This window comes from Dromiciops gliroides, chromosome 5, assembly GCF_019393635.1.
Source record: "Dromiciops gliroides isolate mDroGli1 chromosome 5, mDroGli1.pri, whole genome shotgun sequence".
In the NCBI taxonomy this organism is placed as follows: domain Eukaryota; kingdom Metazoa; phylum Chordata; class Mammalia; order Microbiotheria; family Microbiotheriidae; genus Dromiciops; species Dromiciops gliroides.
Genome location: NC_057865.1, coordinates 198,107,275 through 198,125,326, shown reverse-complemented (window position 1 = coordinate 198,125,326; position 18,052 = coordinate 198,107,275). Strand labels below are relative to the sequence as shown.

Here is an 18,052-nt window from a genome sequence, read left to right as displayed (position 1 = left end):
TATATATATATATATATTACCTATATCAGATTACTTGCTGTCTAGGGGAGGGGAGAGGGAGAGGAGGGAGGGAGAAAAATCTGAAATTGGAAAACTTGTATAAACAAATGTTGAGATCTTTACATGTAACTAAAAAAAAATACTTTTATCAGGAAAAAAAAAAGAGCATTGGGAGAACCCAGGAACCAACTACTGGACTTCAACAGGCCTCTTTAAAAGTTTTTGTAATTACTAAAAAAAAAAATAATCTTAATGGATTTTAAAAGGGTTTGTCCTACCAACTTCTTCCTATATTGGAACTAGAAATAGACTGTGCAGGTTTTGAGAGAATAAGAGAGATTTGGAGCTTTTGATCTCCTAAAGAATACCTGAATTCTAACTAATCAAGTAACAGTATAATTGTGATATGCAGACTGATATGGGGGTTAGGACATATCTAGGAATTAAATTTAGTTTACCCAACTAGATAGCAGGAGGGCCACACCTAAGAAGTTAGGGGATATTAAATTCTATAGTAGGAAAGTCAGTTAGGTATGGCTACTACCTGAGCAAGGGGACAGAGATAACTCCAGAGGTCAGGACTATCATTCCAAAAGAAAAATCCCCCTGACTCTCAGAAATCTTTCCCTATCCCACCCCCAAAAGGAACTTTCCTTGTCAGGTGGTTACCCCATCTATCCTCTCTATAAAAGCTTTGTCCTTCTTCCATTCCAGGAGAAAGATGTCTCTAAACCATCTCCTCCTCTGGAGGCAAATAAAGTCTTTGACTTCCCTCTCAGTCACTTTCTCCAGTGGCCAAATAAAAGACCATCTTTATTCTAATTGGATTGTGTAAGAAAGCTGAATACCTAAGGACCCCTACCCAGGTTAAAATTAAATATATCACTTGGGAAAGTAAGTAGCAAGACATGATTTTAACAACTTTATGTGCTAAAGTTATGAAGGAAATATTAAGCACAAAGTTATAGAAGGTTAGAAGAAATCTGATGTTATTCCTAAGTGTAACAATCAAAATCTCATATACTATGACAAACACGATTGATTGAGAACTAATGGGACTCCATCTAGTTTCAGTTTCCAAGCCAATGAGTTGTCTGAGGTTGACCCAACATTATCATTCTGGTTTCTGATTATTTTGTAAAACACCAAACTCTTCTCTCCCTGAGATCCCCGAGGTTTCTTCCTGGACTTTGGCTTATTGTGCAAAACAAGCTGTGAGAAACTTCCTCTTCCCCAAGACAATCTCATACATAGCTCTGTTTTATTGCCCCATATGACCCCCCATATGGTACCATGAGCTGCAACTCATCTGCCTCAATTAAAGATCTTAATTCTATTACATTGTTTTCATTAATTTTTAGGTTGACAACTGTCACTTTTTAAATCTTTGGCAGTGGATTTAGCTAGAAATAGTGAATCCTATCATATGAAATGCTTGGAATAAATAGCCCTTGTGTAGAATAATTACTAAATAATTGAAATTATAAATTTGGTTTCTATATGATACCATTTGGAAAATAGATCCAGGTATAATTGAATTTATTCTGTTCTCATTTGAGTGAAATTTATTATTATTATACTATATCAAGAAACTTGTTATGTGGTTTTAATACAATTTACTCCAGTTATTTGATCTCTAATATGTATAAAGGTAATGCCTAACATTAATTTGATAAATTATTGTATTAGAAACATTGTTTAGAAAAATGAATTCTTTAGTTCTTTTGAGTTATGTTTTTGATCATTAAAAGACTGATGTAAATATGTTTTTAAAAACTCTTTAGAAATATAAGAGGGTGCCAAAATGGTGAAGTGAAGAAGGAACCCTCAGAGGTCCTCCCAAATTCCCCTCCAAACAACTAGAAAACTGCCTCAGAATTGATCCAGGATAAGGGAAGCAGTTCACCAGCCTGTCTTGCTAGGGTAGGAAAAGCAGAAAACTAGGAAAAGTTTTGCAAAAATATTTCTGATAAAGGCCTCATTTCTCAAATATATAGAGAACTGAGTCATATTTATAAAAATACAAGTCATTCTCCAATTGATAAATGGACAAAGGATATAAACAGGCAGTTTTCAGAAAAAGAAATCAAAACTATTTATAGTCATACAAAAAATGCTCTAAATCACTTTTGATCAGAGAAATGCAAATTAAAACAATTCTGAGGTACCACCTCACACCTATCAGAATGACCAGTATGACAAAAAAGGAAAATGTGGGATGTTGGAGGGGAAAACTAGGACACCATTTGTTGGTGGAATTGTGAACTGATCCGACCATTTTGGAGAGCAATTTGGAATTATTCCCAAAGGGTTATCAAACTGCATAACCTTTGATCCAATAATACCACTGCTAGGTTTATATCCCAAAGACATTCCAAAAAAGAGAAAAAGACCTATTTGTACAAAAATATTTATAGCAGCTCTTTTTGTGGTGGCTAAGAATTGGAAATCAAAGGAATGCCCATCAATTCGGGAATGACTGAACAAGCTGTGGTATGATTGTAATGGAATATTATTGTGCTGTAAGAAATGACAAGCAGAATGATTTCAGAAAAACCTGGAAAGAATTACATGAACTGATGTATAGTGAAGTGAACAGAATAAGGAGAACATTATACACAGTAACAGCAATATTATTCAGTGAAGAATTGTGAATGACTTAGATATTCTCAGCAATACAATTATCTTGGATCATCTTAAAAGACTAATGATGAAGCATACTATCTACTTCCAGAGAAAGAACTGATATTGATTGAACACAGATTGAAGCATGCTATTTTTTTCTTTTTCTTTTTTTTTCTTTTATTCAAGTCTTATACTAAATAACTAATATGGAAATGTTTTACATAATTGGACTATAACTTATATCCAATTGCTTACAGCCTCAGGGAGGGGGGAGGGGAGAGGGGGATAGAAAGGGATAGAATTTGGAATACAATGTTTTAAATAAAAATGTTTATTTTTTTTTAAAAAGAAAGAAGAATGAAGTATCTACAACAATAAATAAATTTCTGGGGCAGCTAGGTAGTGCAGTAGATAAAGCACCAGCCCTGGATTCAGGAGGACCTGAGTTCAAATCTGACCTCAGACACTTCAAACTCACTGGCTGTGTGACCTTGGGCAAGTCACTTAACCCTCACTGTCCCACCAAAAAAAGAAAAGAATAAATTGCTTCATGGGTCAAAAAAAAAAAAGAAATAGAGGAAATTATTATAATGGTTTTCTCTAAAGTTGGCATTTCTCTAAAGTTAGAATCCTTTAAGGATGTCCTCATCTTCATATGAAAGGTAGATGTTACTAAAATCTTACTAGACCTGCTAATAGTTTAAAGGAAAACATTGGGTACTTAATTGACAACTGAGTAGAGTATCAATATTTTAAGACTTCGAAATCTAGCCCTATGATCAGGTTAAAGTACCGTTATCTTATTTTAGTTAAGAACTAGATATTACAAAGGAAAAGATTTTTATTCCTACCAAAAAAAAAATCAGCCTCTAACTACTAGACCATACTGTCCTTAGAATGATTTTTAGCTTTGACTTTCATTTCCATAACTAAGGTTAAATAACTATCTGATTAGTCATGTCCACCTACCTCACAGAATGGTAGGTTGGAAGCCTATGTTATAAATCTAACACTATATAAATTTAGGTTATGGTAAAAATATCAGTTATTGTGAATTGTGACTATTATGTGAATGTCAATAATGTTTCCTCATATTGTTCAAATTTAGAATTATTTAAGTAACTCCTTTCGTGAAAACTTGGAAGGTTTCCACCTGGTCTTTTTTGCCTGGGCCAAAAACAAAACCCCCCAAGCCCTCAAACCCCCCAGCCATTCAACTAGAATCTTATAATATTTTAGCCCAAAACACTTTAAACTAACCTGATAACAGGTGTTATTTCAAATTGTTTGTATTTCCTAGAATTGTTCATGTAAAATTCAGTATATGTCTATGTTGTGAAACTTGGTAACACCACTATAGTTAGAAAAAAAGATAATTTTATTTGGATTAGAATGAAGAAAAACGATTTCTTTGTTGTTTTTATCTGATAAGATGTTTGACATGGTTATCAGTTTGTTTCAACTCTGCTGCTAAAATGTTATAAATTCTTAAAGAGCTACAGAAGTGAAAATACCTAATTAGGATGAGGAAATCTATAGATTAGTTTTATGTTAAATTCCACTTAATTTTGTTCGGAATGATTTTTTGTATAAAGTAATTTAGAGATGCATTCAACTGAATTAAAGTACCTTAACTAGAAATGAGTTTTGTTTTATGTTTCAAATCCATAATATTCTTCATGATATACTGTTAGAAACAGTTTTTTTTTAATCTTGATATTGCTACTTTATTTTAACAGCTAAAGTTAAAATAAAGGTTTGTAAATTTAATATGCTGAAGTACTTGCCTATATTGAAGGGGAAGTTTCATTTAAAGTTATTTGGCTATAATTTATTAAAATTTTAATGTTATTGGTTAAGTCATTCAGGGTTATTATGATAAGGCCAATTTAATTGGGTATATTTGTGGCATTGCTTCACTTAGAAAACTGAATCTCCTTCCCCAATGCAAACAGTTTTTGATGAGGAAGGGTAGTAATTAGGAATTTTATTTATTTATGATGCTTAGGGCATTTTTAAACCAACTTAATCTTTTTTTTTTTGGCAAGGCAATAAGGGTTAAGTGACTTGCCCAAGGTCATTCAGCTAGTAAGTGTCAAGTGTCTCAGGTCAGATTTGAACTCAGGTCTTCCTGAATCCAGGGCTGGTGCTTTATCTACTTTAACACCTAGCTGCCCGCCCTCCCCCCCCCCCAACTTAATCTTAAACTCCAATTTTTAAGATTTATTTTTACTTTAAGGGTTGAATAAGAGATAGATGTCAGTCTGGAAATTTACAGTTATCATATTCTATGTGAATTTATGGCTATCATATATTACTTCATTTGGTTCTAATAATTGCCTTTTTACATCAGGATAAATTTCAAGTTGTTTTTGATAAAGAGAAATACTAATAGAAAGGAATGTTAAATTAAAATAAAAAGCTTTTGTGAGGTTTTTTTTTTTAGAAAACCTGACATTTTATTTCTTAGATAATTTATTGCAATAACTTGAGAATATTGGCAACAATTTTGTCCAGCCCTACTGTGATTAATGAGGTTTTGCTATTTGACATGAAACTTTTTGGCCACCCTGAATATTCTTTTTGAGTTACAAAGTTAGGTTTGTTGTGTCCTTGGGTCAACCTTAAATGAAACTTCAAGAAAAATTCCAGAAGCTCAATGAGAGTGATATCTGCAAACTAAGGCCAGTGGATATCTCCCCCTGGGAATAAAGTTGGAAGGATGACCTTGGGAAGGCTAGGGTTGGATTCTTTCAATTCATTTTCCCATACAATAAATCTACCACCAGGATTCCATATATTTGGCTGCTTATAGTCATTCTGAGCCTTGGGCCATAGGCCTTTAGAAGCCGTATTAATGTATTATATTCATGTCCCTGAATATATCTCTAACCAGGACAATAAATTGTGATTTTTTTATGACACATCTCTTTACTGTTTTCAATCAGAAATTATAGTTAATATTTATTATAAGGGAAATGTGATCCTTAATAACTGAATCCACCCAAACCTGTGATTATTGGAACTTTGTATTTAAGACCATATGGGACTATAACTGATATTATTTTGAGTCTGGTTCTAGGTCTGATCATCAAGGAATGCTATTAGGCCAATGATCCATGAACCCAGCAACCTCATGGGGTTGACATCCATGAACTGTAGGTGGAGTTCTCATGGGAAAGACTAGGAGAATGACTCTTGGCATGGACTGAGGTAGGATTCTCCTGGCTTGATTTCCTCAGTGTTACATTTCCTCTTTTTAAAATTTTATTTTCAAATTATGGAATAAATCAAGCATTTCCATAATATAATACAAAAAAGATGATTATGCATGAAACTGAAAATCTACCAAGCATAATTTGCTATCCCTTTCAAATATACAACAAAATTATCATGTAAATTTCTTATTTTCTTCCCTTTCCCCACCTTGCCCTAGAAATGGCTACCATTAGACACAAATGGTGTGTGTGTGTGTGTGTGTGTGTGTGTGTGTGTGTGTGTGTGTGTGTAAAATTATTCTATACATACTTTCACTTATCAGTTCTTTCTCTGGATGGAGATAGTATCTTTCTTCATATGTCCTTTATAGTTAATTTAGGTATGTATAATAGTCAAAATAACTTATTTGCTCAGTCATTTTAAAAAAAATATTGTTCTTACTGTAGACAATGTTCTCTTGGTTCTGCTTATTTTGCTCTTCATTATTCCATGTTTTTCTAAAATTATTGAACTCATCATTTCTTATAGCATAGTAGTATTCCATCATAATAATCATACACCACAACTTGTTTAGCCATTCCCCAGTTGATGGGCATCCCTGAAATTTCCAGTTTTTTACCAACACAAAAAGATCTGCTATAAACATTTTAGAACATATAGGGTTTTTTTCCCCCTTTTCCCCTAATCATCTTTGGAAATAGGCTAAGTAGTGATATTGCTAGGTCAAAGGGTATAGTTTAATAACTCTTTGGGCTTAATTCCAAATTGCTGTCCAAAATTTTTGGATTGGTTCCTAATTCCACGAATCCTGAATTGGTGTCCCAATTTTTCCACTATTTCCTCTTGAATGGAAAGTATCCCACCATTTAAGCCTGGCTCAATGCAACTGGCTATCTATAGGACTCTAGCTTGGAAGTGACATCAAGATAGGGGAACATTTCGCCTTACTGTACAGCCATGTCCCTCTTCTTCTTTTAGGGCAAATTTCTATAATTGAGTCAGGTGATTACAATGAATACAATATTAAATCTTTATCTTATAGGCTAATACTAGCGTATATCTGTGTCACTATAAGAAGAGGCAGGTATAAGATTTAAATTATTTAGCCTAGAATTTTAGTCCTTTCTATATCCTAAACAACTAAATAGATAAGTATTTAGCCTTGTCATCTGCCTGTTGCTAGTTATATATTCCTGTTTAAGTTAAGATATTTTAATGTCTCACAATGGCATGGGGATATTTTGGTGATGATGTAAAGATCTGTAAAACCAAGAAATAACTCTGTTATTTAGTGAGGTTAATATCATAATTCTTTTCTGTTCTGTGTTAATGAAAAGAATTTTAGCACAATTAGTTATCTTAAAAGAATGGCTTGTGGTCTATCTTGTGTTGTCTTAAAGAGACATTTAATTTTACTCAGTATTATTCATTTGAACATGGCTAATAATTGAAAATGTTTTTTTGTAAAGAGCTTATTTGATATGCATTGTTTTGAAATTGATTACTCAATGTATTTATACATTCCATCTCAGAATCTTTTGTTACAATCAAACTTAATTTGGCAATTTTTAAAAGAATTCATTCTAGTATTACAAGTTAGCTTCTATTTAAAAATGTGCCATTATTAGTTATTTAGCAGAATTTCATCCTCCTAAGGTGGGAATTAAACAGCTAAAAGAAAACTAGAGTAAATAATGAAATAAATAGAGTGAAAATTTGGTTTTTGGTGAAGTTTTTGTTTAAATGAATACATTAATAATAAGATCAGATTATGTGAAATATAAAAACTGGGTTCAGAATTTTTTAAAAGTAGAGACATAAGGCTTAACCTAGTTCTCACTACCTGAGCTGGTTATTGGCAAAGTACAATTAAAATTGTATTAAGATTTATTTTGGGGGGCAGGTAGGTGGTGCAGTGGATAAGGCGCCAGCCCTGGATTCAGGAGGACCTGAGTTCAAATCTGGCCTCAGATACTTGATGCTTACTAGCTGTGTGATCTTGGGCAAGTCACTTAACCCTCACTGTCCTGCAAAAAGCAAACAAACAGATCTATTTTTATTAGAGACTTTGATGGAGAAGGAAATCCACTAGAAGTTGTTTTGAAGCCCCATTCATTTGAGAATGCCTAAGAGGAGAAATTACTAGAGGACCAGAGAACTGAATCAGGAATTGTTTTCAGAAACCAGACAGCTAGATGAGATGACTAATCCTGGTGATATGATGGAGCTATGAAATGGACAATTTTATTTTATTTTTTAATTTTTATCATTTACTTTTTTCCTATGTGCCTCTTTTCTGTAAGGTCTACTTGCCAAAGGGGACTCTTCCAATGGCTCATGTCAACGTATCAGTTAAGTTCTCTCCCTTTTCCTTTCACATTGTTTCCTATCATAAGTTAAAAACCCTTGATGAAGCATTTGACATATAAATTAGTGATTCATTGAGGAAACTGTGTCTCTCAAAGGAATCAAAGGGGAAATGAAAGAAGTGATTATTTTTCTATTATGTTAATAACCAATTATTAAATTGGATTCCAGTTTTTCTTTTTCTATTTCCTCATTCAGAGAGTAGCCCCAGTAGGGGAGCCAATCAGTCTCTTAAGGGCAGTGCTGAGAGATGAGATTGCCCAAATTGTATGGGAATATATTCCTCCATCTCAGGTAGGACCCCACCCAACTAGAAGACCTTATTTCTGTTTAAAGTATAAACAGAAGTCTAGCTCCAAAGTCTTAAGCTATGCCCTTGTAAACCCCCCCCCCCCAAACCGCCATGTTGGAGTTTAGGGTAAGTCAGCTCATGAGAGAGAAAACCAACTGAGTGGTCTGGGTAGAGATGGATTCCTCTGTCTAAATTGCTGGAGGTGACTGAGTCTCATGATCAAGCCACATTCTCAGCAGGAAGAGCTGAAGTCTTTTAGCCCACCTCCTCATTAATATGCCTACCCCCTCATTAATTGTTCACCAGTCAGGGTTGATTTCTCCTGACAGAGGTATTCCCTGTCAAAAAAATATTTAAGGCATTCAGTGTCTCCATTAGGGGTCTTTGGCTATGGAGAGAAACCACTGACTCTCATTTTACTGATTATCAGTTAGTCTAATTAATGAATTGATAATGAATTACCCAGATACTGTGTTTCTTACACTTTTCATTCATCTAACTTTCAAAACAATTCTAGCAATTCAATTTTTAACATTCTAGTTAATGAATTTCTAATTGGTCCTTCATCCTTCTAAACATTAACTACTGTTCATCTTTCACTCAGCCTCTTATTAGAGGACCAGTAGGTATGAAAGAAAAAAAATAATAGCTAGAATTTAGATAGTACTTTAAGGGTGCAAAGCACTTTTGAAAAATCTGGTCTGATTCTCACAACCCCTATGGGTTAAGTGTTATCATTATCTTCATTTTACAGATAAGGAAAATGACACAGACAGATATTAAGTGACCTTACTCAGGGGCACAGGTAAGCCTCTGAGGCCAGATTTGAACTCAGGTCTTCCTGATTCCATGTCTAAGGTTATAGCCACTGTGTGCAGTAGTTTCACATTTCAATGGGAAATGCATTTCAGTTCATCGGTGTCTAAAAATGTTTGTGGCCAGTGGAAATCTTATAAGGCAATGTGGAGAATGTTGTTCACAGAGTCAGCAATATTGTTTGATGAAGAATCATGAATGACAACTATCCTCATCAATACAATGATCCAAGACAATCCCAAAGGACTACTGATGAAACTTACTATCCACCTCCAAAGAAAGAACTGATGTTGATGGAACACAGACTGAAGCATGCTAATTTTCCATTTTCATTTTTTTCTTTTATTCAAGATTTTTTGTACAAAATGACTAATGTGGTAATGTTTTACACAGTCCTTCATGTGTAACCCATATCTGATTGCTTACCACCTCAGTGAGTGGCAAGGGAGGGAGAGAAGGAGGGATAGAAATTAGAACTCAAAACTATAAATAAAAATGTTTATTACTTAAATTTTTTTTTAAAACAAAGGCAGTGTGGCATAGCCTCTGAGAGAAGGTGACCCAGGTTGAAATCCCACCTCTGATACTTACTGACTGTGTGACCCTGGTCTGTGAAACTCTGGTTCTTGACTGTTTTACTTAGTTCCTGAGGGCAGAACTAGGAACAATGGGTGGAAGTCCCAAAGAGATAGATATCAATTAGAAAAAAGGAAAAATTTTCTAAAATTATCAGAGTTGGGCCAAAGTGGAGGTATCTGGTTTGTCTTTACTGGAGGTCATCACTTGTTGGGACTGTTATGGAGAGAGGATTCCTGTTCAGGCACAGGTGAGACCATTGAGGCTAATTGAGGCTTCTAAGGCTCCTTTTAACCAATAGCTTCAATAGTTGCCCACTGCCTTTCTCAAAATAGTCACTTAGGAAATGCTTATTGAATTGCATAATAAACCCTTCTCATTTTCCAAGTAATACAACTGAGGCCCTGAAAGATGAAGTGTTTGCCCCATACCACACAGAGCTTGGAATTAGAATCCAGTGCTCTAGATTGCAGGATTTTAGAATTCCACTCCATTTGGCTGGTTTCACACTCATAATTTAGAGCACTTAAACTCCACTGATTCCTTCTGGCTCTCTGTATTTCACTTTGCTCTTCTATGTGGCTGGAGAAAAAGCTTTGGCAAAAAAAAAAAAATGTCACTGGATGCCTTCCTATGTGGATAAGCAATGAGACAACCCTTCAGGCAATCAAGTTCAGTCACACTGTATCCCAGAAGCAGCAAAATAGGTTACCTTTGAGTTAATTAAATGTGACTCACTGGGAATTATCTGTCATGCCCTTGCCCTGCTCTCACTTTCAAGAAGTTAAAAATTGGAGATTCCATACGGTTCTTTAATGAAGCTCCTCCTTCCCTCTGCCCTCCCTGTAATGATTGAACACTGTCTTTTGTTTGACAGATGATGGAGTTTCAGTCAAGTGCACTTTCTAACCTGCTTTATTTCTCCTACTTCTTACTTTCTTGTAAAAACTTAGGGTTCATATGGGTTCATTTAGATTTAAAACTGAAAGGGACCTTCCAGTTTGAGTCCAATTCTTACACTTTACAGATGAAGACACTGTAGCTCAGAGAAATGAAGGTATTTAACCCAAGGCCAGATAGCTAGGAAATAAGAGAAAGAGGTTTCAAATCGAGATTTGGATCATTTTCCACTCCACTGGGCTAGACTTTGGTTTCACATTTTGTCTAAGCCTTGCAACTTAAGGCTTGTCTACAAAGGGGAGATGCTTACCTACAGGGTTATTATTGTTGTTGCTAAGATCACTGAGTTTAGGGCTAGAAGACTCCGTAGAGGAGATCGGAGTCCCACTCCATTCTATTGACCAGGAAATTGAGGGTTAGAAAAAGTAAGTGATTTTTCTCAAGGATATATAGGTAAGAAAGTAAGCAGAACCAAACTTTGACCTTTGGTCCTTTGCTGCTAATGCAGTGCTCTTTCAAGTCTATCAACCACTGTGCAGTTGATAGAATAATGGGCTTGTAGTCAGGAAGATTTGAGTTCAAATATGGTCTCAGAAACTTACTAGCTGTGAAACACTGGACAGTAATAATAGCTAACATTTATATAGCATTTACTATGTGCATGACACTGTGCTCAGCACTTTACAATGATTATCTCATTTGTTAATTTGCCTGCCTCAGTTTCCTCATCTGTAAAGGAGATAATTACGGCACATACATCTCAGGGTCGCTATGAGGATAAAACAAAATAACTGTAAAGCATTTTGCATACATTAAAGTATTATATAAATGCTGGTTATGATATGATTATAATAAACTGTTGTTTTTGTTGTTCAGATTCTGGAGGAGAGAGTAAGGCTGATGACTTTGCACAGCTCTACCTTGTGATGTCATTGGTCTTCTTCAAGAACAAAGGATGGAGAACAACACTATTATAAACCAAAATATCAAACAAAGAAATGCTGCTACATTGGTCCAAACATAGGCTACCTCAAACAGAAACCATATTTCAAATGATAAGATTTTTATGAATTTTTTTAAAAGTACTAAAAAATAACTGATTATAGGTTGCAGTCAGGTTTTATGTAGACCAGATTTTCTTTAGGGGAGGGCTATCTTCAGATCAAGAAAATACTACTGGTATAATTGTTTTCTCTTTCCCCCTCCCTCCCCAGCTTCTCTACTCTGTTTTTTACATCCTCCTTCCTTTTCTATCCTGATTTGTTTTCTTTCTCCATGCCGAATAAGCTACTTTCTTTTGATACTTGTATCATCATTATGTTTCCCCTCCCAACACACACACACACACACACACACACACACACACACACACACACACACACACAATCTCATCCCCAAAAGATTGCTTTAGCTTTGGTACTCACACTGCAATGATACACTCAGTTGCTTCTGCCTCTAATTGGAGGGCTGAAAGGCAGAGAAAAAACTCCTCCCAAACCCGTCCTGTACAGAGGGCTCAAAATCCTAGTAATCTCTTCATTTGCCACCAGATGCTCTGCATGGTTTTGACTCCAGAATCATCATCATGACCCTATTCAAGGTACACTCTGCCTTTTCTTTCCCCATTAGATTGTAAGCTCTTTGAGGACAGGAACTATCTTTCTTTTCTTTTTTTAAAATTTGTATTCCCAGCGCTTAGCACAGTGCCTAGCATGTAGTAGGTGCATGATAAATATCTATTGTATTGTATTGCATCATATCCCCCTGTTTAGTTGCCTCATTCTTAGTCTGTTTTCTTCTCTGAGGCATAAGACAGAGTATGAATGTCAAAAAGCATGGCTGGACATTGCTCAGGGACTGAGGAACTCTTTTATAACAGGAGGAGTAGCAGCAGAAATTCTGTGCAACAGCATCTTACTGACTGGGTTGGATGGGAGGTCAGTTATCTCTGCTACCTACCTCTCTACTCTGAATATACCACATATAACTCTGAGTGGGCAACAGCATTAAAGATCAGAAGAAAGGAATAATTACATGTAGTAAATAGTGTCATACCACGAGGGGACCAGTCTATCATAATGATAATGACAATGCTATGTTAGCTTACATTTAAAATGTAACACATTTAATATATTTTTTTTTTGGCGAGGCAATGAGGGTTAAGTGACGTGCCCAGGTCACACAGCTAGTAAGTGTCAAGTGTCTGAGGCCGAATTCGAACTCAGGTCCTTCTGAATCCAGGGCTGGTGCTTTATCCACTGTGCCACCTAGCTGCCCCCTATATTTAATATTTTAAGGGATTACATCTTAATCATAGCTTACATTTACATTTACAGAAAGCACTTTATACGTGTAATCTTACTTGGTCCTCATCATCAACTCTGTTATTTATGTGGAGCAGGCATTATTCTTCCTATTTTACATCTGACAAAACTAAGGCCCAGAAAAGTTAATCCAATGAAAGTAAACAAATATCTTAAGCACCTACTCTCTTCAAAGCATTGTTCCAAGTGCTGGGAATAAGTACAAAGACAAAAATGACATGATACTTTTCCTCAAGGAGCTGATATACTAGTAGACTTTAAAGTGTACTCTATACATCGATGCATATATATGTATACATTTATACATACATGCATATGTGTGCGTGGTGGGAAGAATAGTAGGATCATTGATTTATAGATAGAAGGCATCTTATAGGGGTCATTTTGTCTAGCTAGCTCCCTCTATTTGTAGATGAGCTCCAGAGAGCTCAAATTCACATAGCTAATAAATTACAAGTCAAGTGATGAACACTGGTCTTCTGACCTAAAATCCTGCACTCTTTCCACTATATAACACTAGGTATTTAGTTCAACTCCATCATTTTCCAGATGAAAAACACCGAGGCCCATTGGAGTCTATGTGATTGGGACCAGCATTCCTCCATTTTCACATAGTGCTTACCATCTAGGGATACCTTTTCCTTCCATGTATTTTCCTATGATAGAGCCAGATCTTTGCTTCCAGCTTGCTTTTGATGCAGCTGCGGCTTTATCTTTCTGTGGAAACAAAGAAAGATCTTAAGGTCAGAGCCTTTGAGTTTGCCCCCAACTCCTGAGAGTGTTTCTTCTATTTCAGACCTGGCCCTGTGACTTACTATGAAGTAGGTTGTACTTGTCCTATGGCCCCTTTTCTACTCTTCTTTCCCCTTTTAATACATTCTTCAAGGTCCTCATGCTAGCTCTTCATTCCAGTCACCCTATCCCATAAATTCATTCATAATATGGGGATTAGAAAGTATTTGCATTTTAAAGAGGGTAAGAGAGAGCATGATCCTTAACCCAAAGGAATTCTTTTCCTGGCTTGGGACTTAGGAGACCTTGATTGGTGAGCCAACAATCGTTTTTGCCAAAATAGCTCATCATTAGCGCTGGCTATAGATACTGCCAAAAAGAGAGACAGAAGACTAAAGATCTTCATTCTAGTAAGAAAGGGCAGCAAGGAAAATTTAGAGTGACCTATACCGATGTCATGATCCTTGTCATTTTACCATGGTCAAGTAACTGCTTTTTCAAAGTGCAGGATGGCCTCCCTACCAAAAGAGAATATAAAGGTACTCAATGAATACCTTTTCATTCTTCATGCTGTCATGCCTAATGAAGTGTTCCTTTTTCTAAAATGGAAGAAAGGCCTCAAGCTTTAAAAAGGAGAAAAAGTATCAGAAGTCAATAACCTGTATCAAAAGGTTAGGAGGTAGGGAAGAGGAGAAGAGAAAGGGAAGACTCCCTAAAACAAGAAATAAGAGCTAGAATAAGAGCAACTGCCTCCAAAGGCTAAGAAGACACTAAGAATATGAATGAAGCCACAATCTGAGGCTAATCCATAAAGCTCAGTGTGCTCAGTCAGGTCACCAACCCCATGATCTGGTAGAACAGCACAAATGAACCCACCGTTTTGTGGCAGAAAGCAGCAGACCTCAACACTGCCTCCAACCCTACTATGTGGAGGAGGTGGAGACAGAAAAAAATGGAGGTGTGCTGTGGCTAGGGCTGCAGCAAGCTGTGTTTCAGCAGAATTCAGCCACACAACTAAAGAGGGACCAGGAGAATGATCAATCTCTCTCTCTCTCTCTCTCTCTCTCTCTCTCTCTCTCTCTCTCTCTCTCTCTAACAGGATTGGCATCTAGTGGAGGCCAACTCCCCCCGCCCCCAGAAATCACTTAGGGAAGGGACTGAGTTCAATGAAAAGTATATTCCCTTACATAGGAAGAAGCTGACACAGTTTTGAGGTCCAATCCTTTGGTTCCCTCAAAGGATAAGGAGTCAGAAAGTAAGCAATAAAGAGAATAAAAGGGAAAAATGACTGAACTTACCCAAGGTCTCAGGAGGGAGACAACTCACTTAAAAACCTTGAGCACAAGAAGATAAATGAACAGGGAAGATATTAGTAGCAGAAGGGAAGATGACCTCCAGATCATCTAAATGAGTAAAAAAACACCTTTATATAAATATTTCAAGACAAAGGAAAATGAATCCTGTACATTCCAAGAAGACAGGGATCCCTAGCAGGATGTTCTCAAATAGTTCAAGAGAGAATAAGGATCATGAAAGCAAAATTTATAGCCTGCATAGCAGAAATAATGGACAAAATAGAAAAACTTGAATCCATTGTGGCAAGTCTCTTCAAAGATACAAAAGACATAACTACTTGGGGATATAAGTAAAAAAAAAAATTAGGTCAGTCTGGAATAAGAGAAGTAAAAAGCAAAAATGTTAAAAGAACATGTGTTCTCTCTATAAGCAAAACATACTGATCTTGAAGACAGGATACACAGAGATATTTAAAAGATCATAGATCTCCTGGAAGAACATAAATCAAAAACTTGAATGCTTCAATGTGATAAATAATGCAAGAAAACAGACCGGAACTTCCAATTTTCTCTAGCAATTGGTTTCTGGGATGAAAATGATGGATCCTTGAGGAAGAAGTGGTCACCCCATCTTGGAATATGGGATAGAGAAGGAAAAGAAAGAAAAGAGTGGCTTGACATGCACCCTAGATTTCTAGAGAACAGATTTCAAAGGATTCAGCAAGGAGGTAGGCAGAATGCTGTCAATAAGATTAGGGGAAATCAACTCAGGAAGGACAGGAAACTCTGGAGAAGGAAATTCTCACGAGAGATCTTTAAAAAGACTGAATGACCTTTTGTGGGAGATGCTGTTCAGAGGGGTTGTTGGTCAGCTATCCTTGGGACTCCATAGTCTCTGAAGTTCCTTCTATCTCAGTCTGCGTTTCTTGGTGTAGACTCAGTTTTCAGTGTTACTGTGACCTCAGACAAGTCCTACTATCTGTCTGAACCTCCATCTGTAAAAGGTGGTGATCGTTCTAGATGAACCATCTTCACGCAGAGCTTAGATGATTCCCTTGTCAAAGATTTTATCAAGGCTATTGTTGGTTAAGTGCAGACAGACCACATGACCTCTGAGGTGCATTGGATCCCATGGCCTTCTGATTGTGTAAATTGCTAACAGGAAGACTTCCTGTGTGAGACTGGAAAGGTGTTTTTGGTCAAGTAGACCTTCCTTCTAAAATCACATACATATAAATATCAGCCTGTCTATTCTATGGATAAAATCAGCTCTCTTCCCCTCTTATCTCCAAATTCCAACAGATAATGAAAAAGGGGGAAATTTCAAGTAGTCAGTTAACCTTTATTCTGCTTCCTTCCTATCTATAAGAAAGGATTTGAAGATGGTGTTGGTAGAAAGGGAGGGGCACCTTCTGCTCTGTTTGTCAAGGTCCCCTAACAGAAGTCTTGGGGGTGGGGAGGAAGCAGATTCATATCCAGAGAAAGAGTTTCATGTTAATCAGCTAACCTTATGTTTCCCAAACACTTTAATAGGGGAAGAGGATGTGCTGCTGCTGCTTTCCAGGTGCCTGAAGAGATGAGCTATGATGACTTCCCAATGAATCTTTAATTATTATTTGGCATAAAGATTATTTGGCAGTCCCTGTTTTCCTTCATCCTTCACTTCAGAGCATAATCCCTTTTCCCCTTTTTAAACAATCCTGAGTTCAGCAGGCCGGAAGAGGGAACAGAGCTTCAGGTTCATTTTTAGTTGAAAGCTTTCAAACAAGTTCCCTGTTACTTTAATTATTAACACCTTTATTATACACCTGGAACATAAAAAAGTTGATGCTGGACCTTTAGCAATGAGAGCCAGGAAGGGGGACTATGTGCTGCTGGTCTGCTTTACGAAAGAAACCAAATTCTAATGAGATCTTGTGCAATTAAGCCACCTTGGACAAGATTCAAGGCAGAGCTGCTTTATAATAATAGCTCATATTTAAATAGCACTCTAACATATGTTGTCTCTTCTGATCCTATCAACAATCCAGAAAGTAGACTATTATTCCCATTTTAGAGATGAGGAAAGTGAGGCTCTGAAGGGTTACAAAGATAGTCTAAACTCTTGTGGTTAGTAAAGGGCATGGGAGAGGCCCCAGACCTGATCCCTTGACTTTAGAGGTATAAGGGGGTAAAATTCTAGTTAGTCTGTCTAAAATATCTACTGAGTAGTCGCCAATAAATTATAAGCTTTAGCAAGAGTTAGACTTTTAAACATTTATTAAGGAGAATAAGAATTTGGTGAAGAAAGAGAGAAAGGCCTAGATTCATCTGTCTATTAAAGGGAGAATGCATTTCTCACTCCACTCTCCACCAGAGTTCTGATGAAAAGAGAGAGCCAGAGCGTCCACCTTGCCCCTTCTTCCTCCCACAAGCAAACATCACTTCCTGACACCAAAAAAAAAAAAAGCTGCATGGCCTTACCCTCAGAGGCCTTCTTCTACCACCTAGCTAGCTCCAGTCAATGGGCTCTTAACCTGTGGGCTGTAAACTTGGTGGTTTAAAAAAATATATATTTAGATAAATGCATTTCAATCTAATCTATTTCTTTTTTCTTTCGTAATTCTATGTATTTTATTTTATATATTTAAAAATATGTTTCTGAGAAGGGGTCCACACTGCTAAATGAATCCATGACTAAAAAACAATGGTTAAGGACCCCCAAACTAGATGATCTCAGAGACCCCTCCAAGATCTAAATCCTATGAGCCTGTGTGCTCTCTTCTAAGCATCTTGACTTATAATCTTCCTGTGAAGTAGGAAGTCGGTTGGAGAATATTCTCCTTTATGTGAGAGCAGCACAAACATAAAGAAGATGAATGATGATTTGCCTCAGGTCACATCACAAAGGCAAGGGGGGATGACTT

At 36.5% G+C, this 18,052-nt stretch overlaps 1 protein-coding gene across 1 annotated transcript in view; it reads right to left on the bottom strand.

The window, feature by feature from the left end:
• The window catches only part of CRACR2A (calcium release activated channel regulator 2A), a 210,163-nt gene that overhangs the window by 41,384 nt on the left and 150,727 nt on the right, over positions 1-18,052 (bottom strand). Inside the window, exon 12 of the mRNA XM_043967976.1 lies at positions 13,742-13,836. Within this exon, the coding sequence (XP_043823911.1) occupies positions 13,742-13,836 (95 nt within the window). The remainder of the gene's footprint in view (positions 1-13,741; positions 13,837-18,052) is intronic.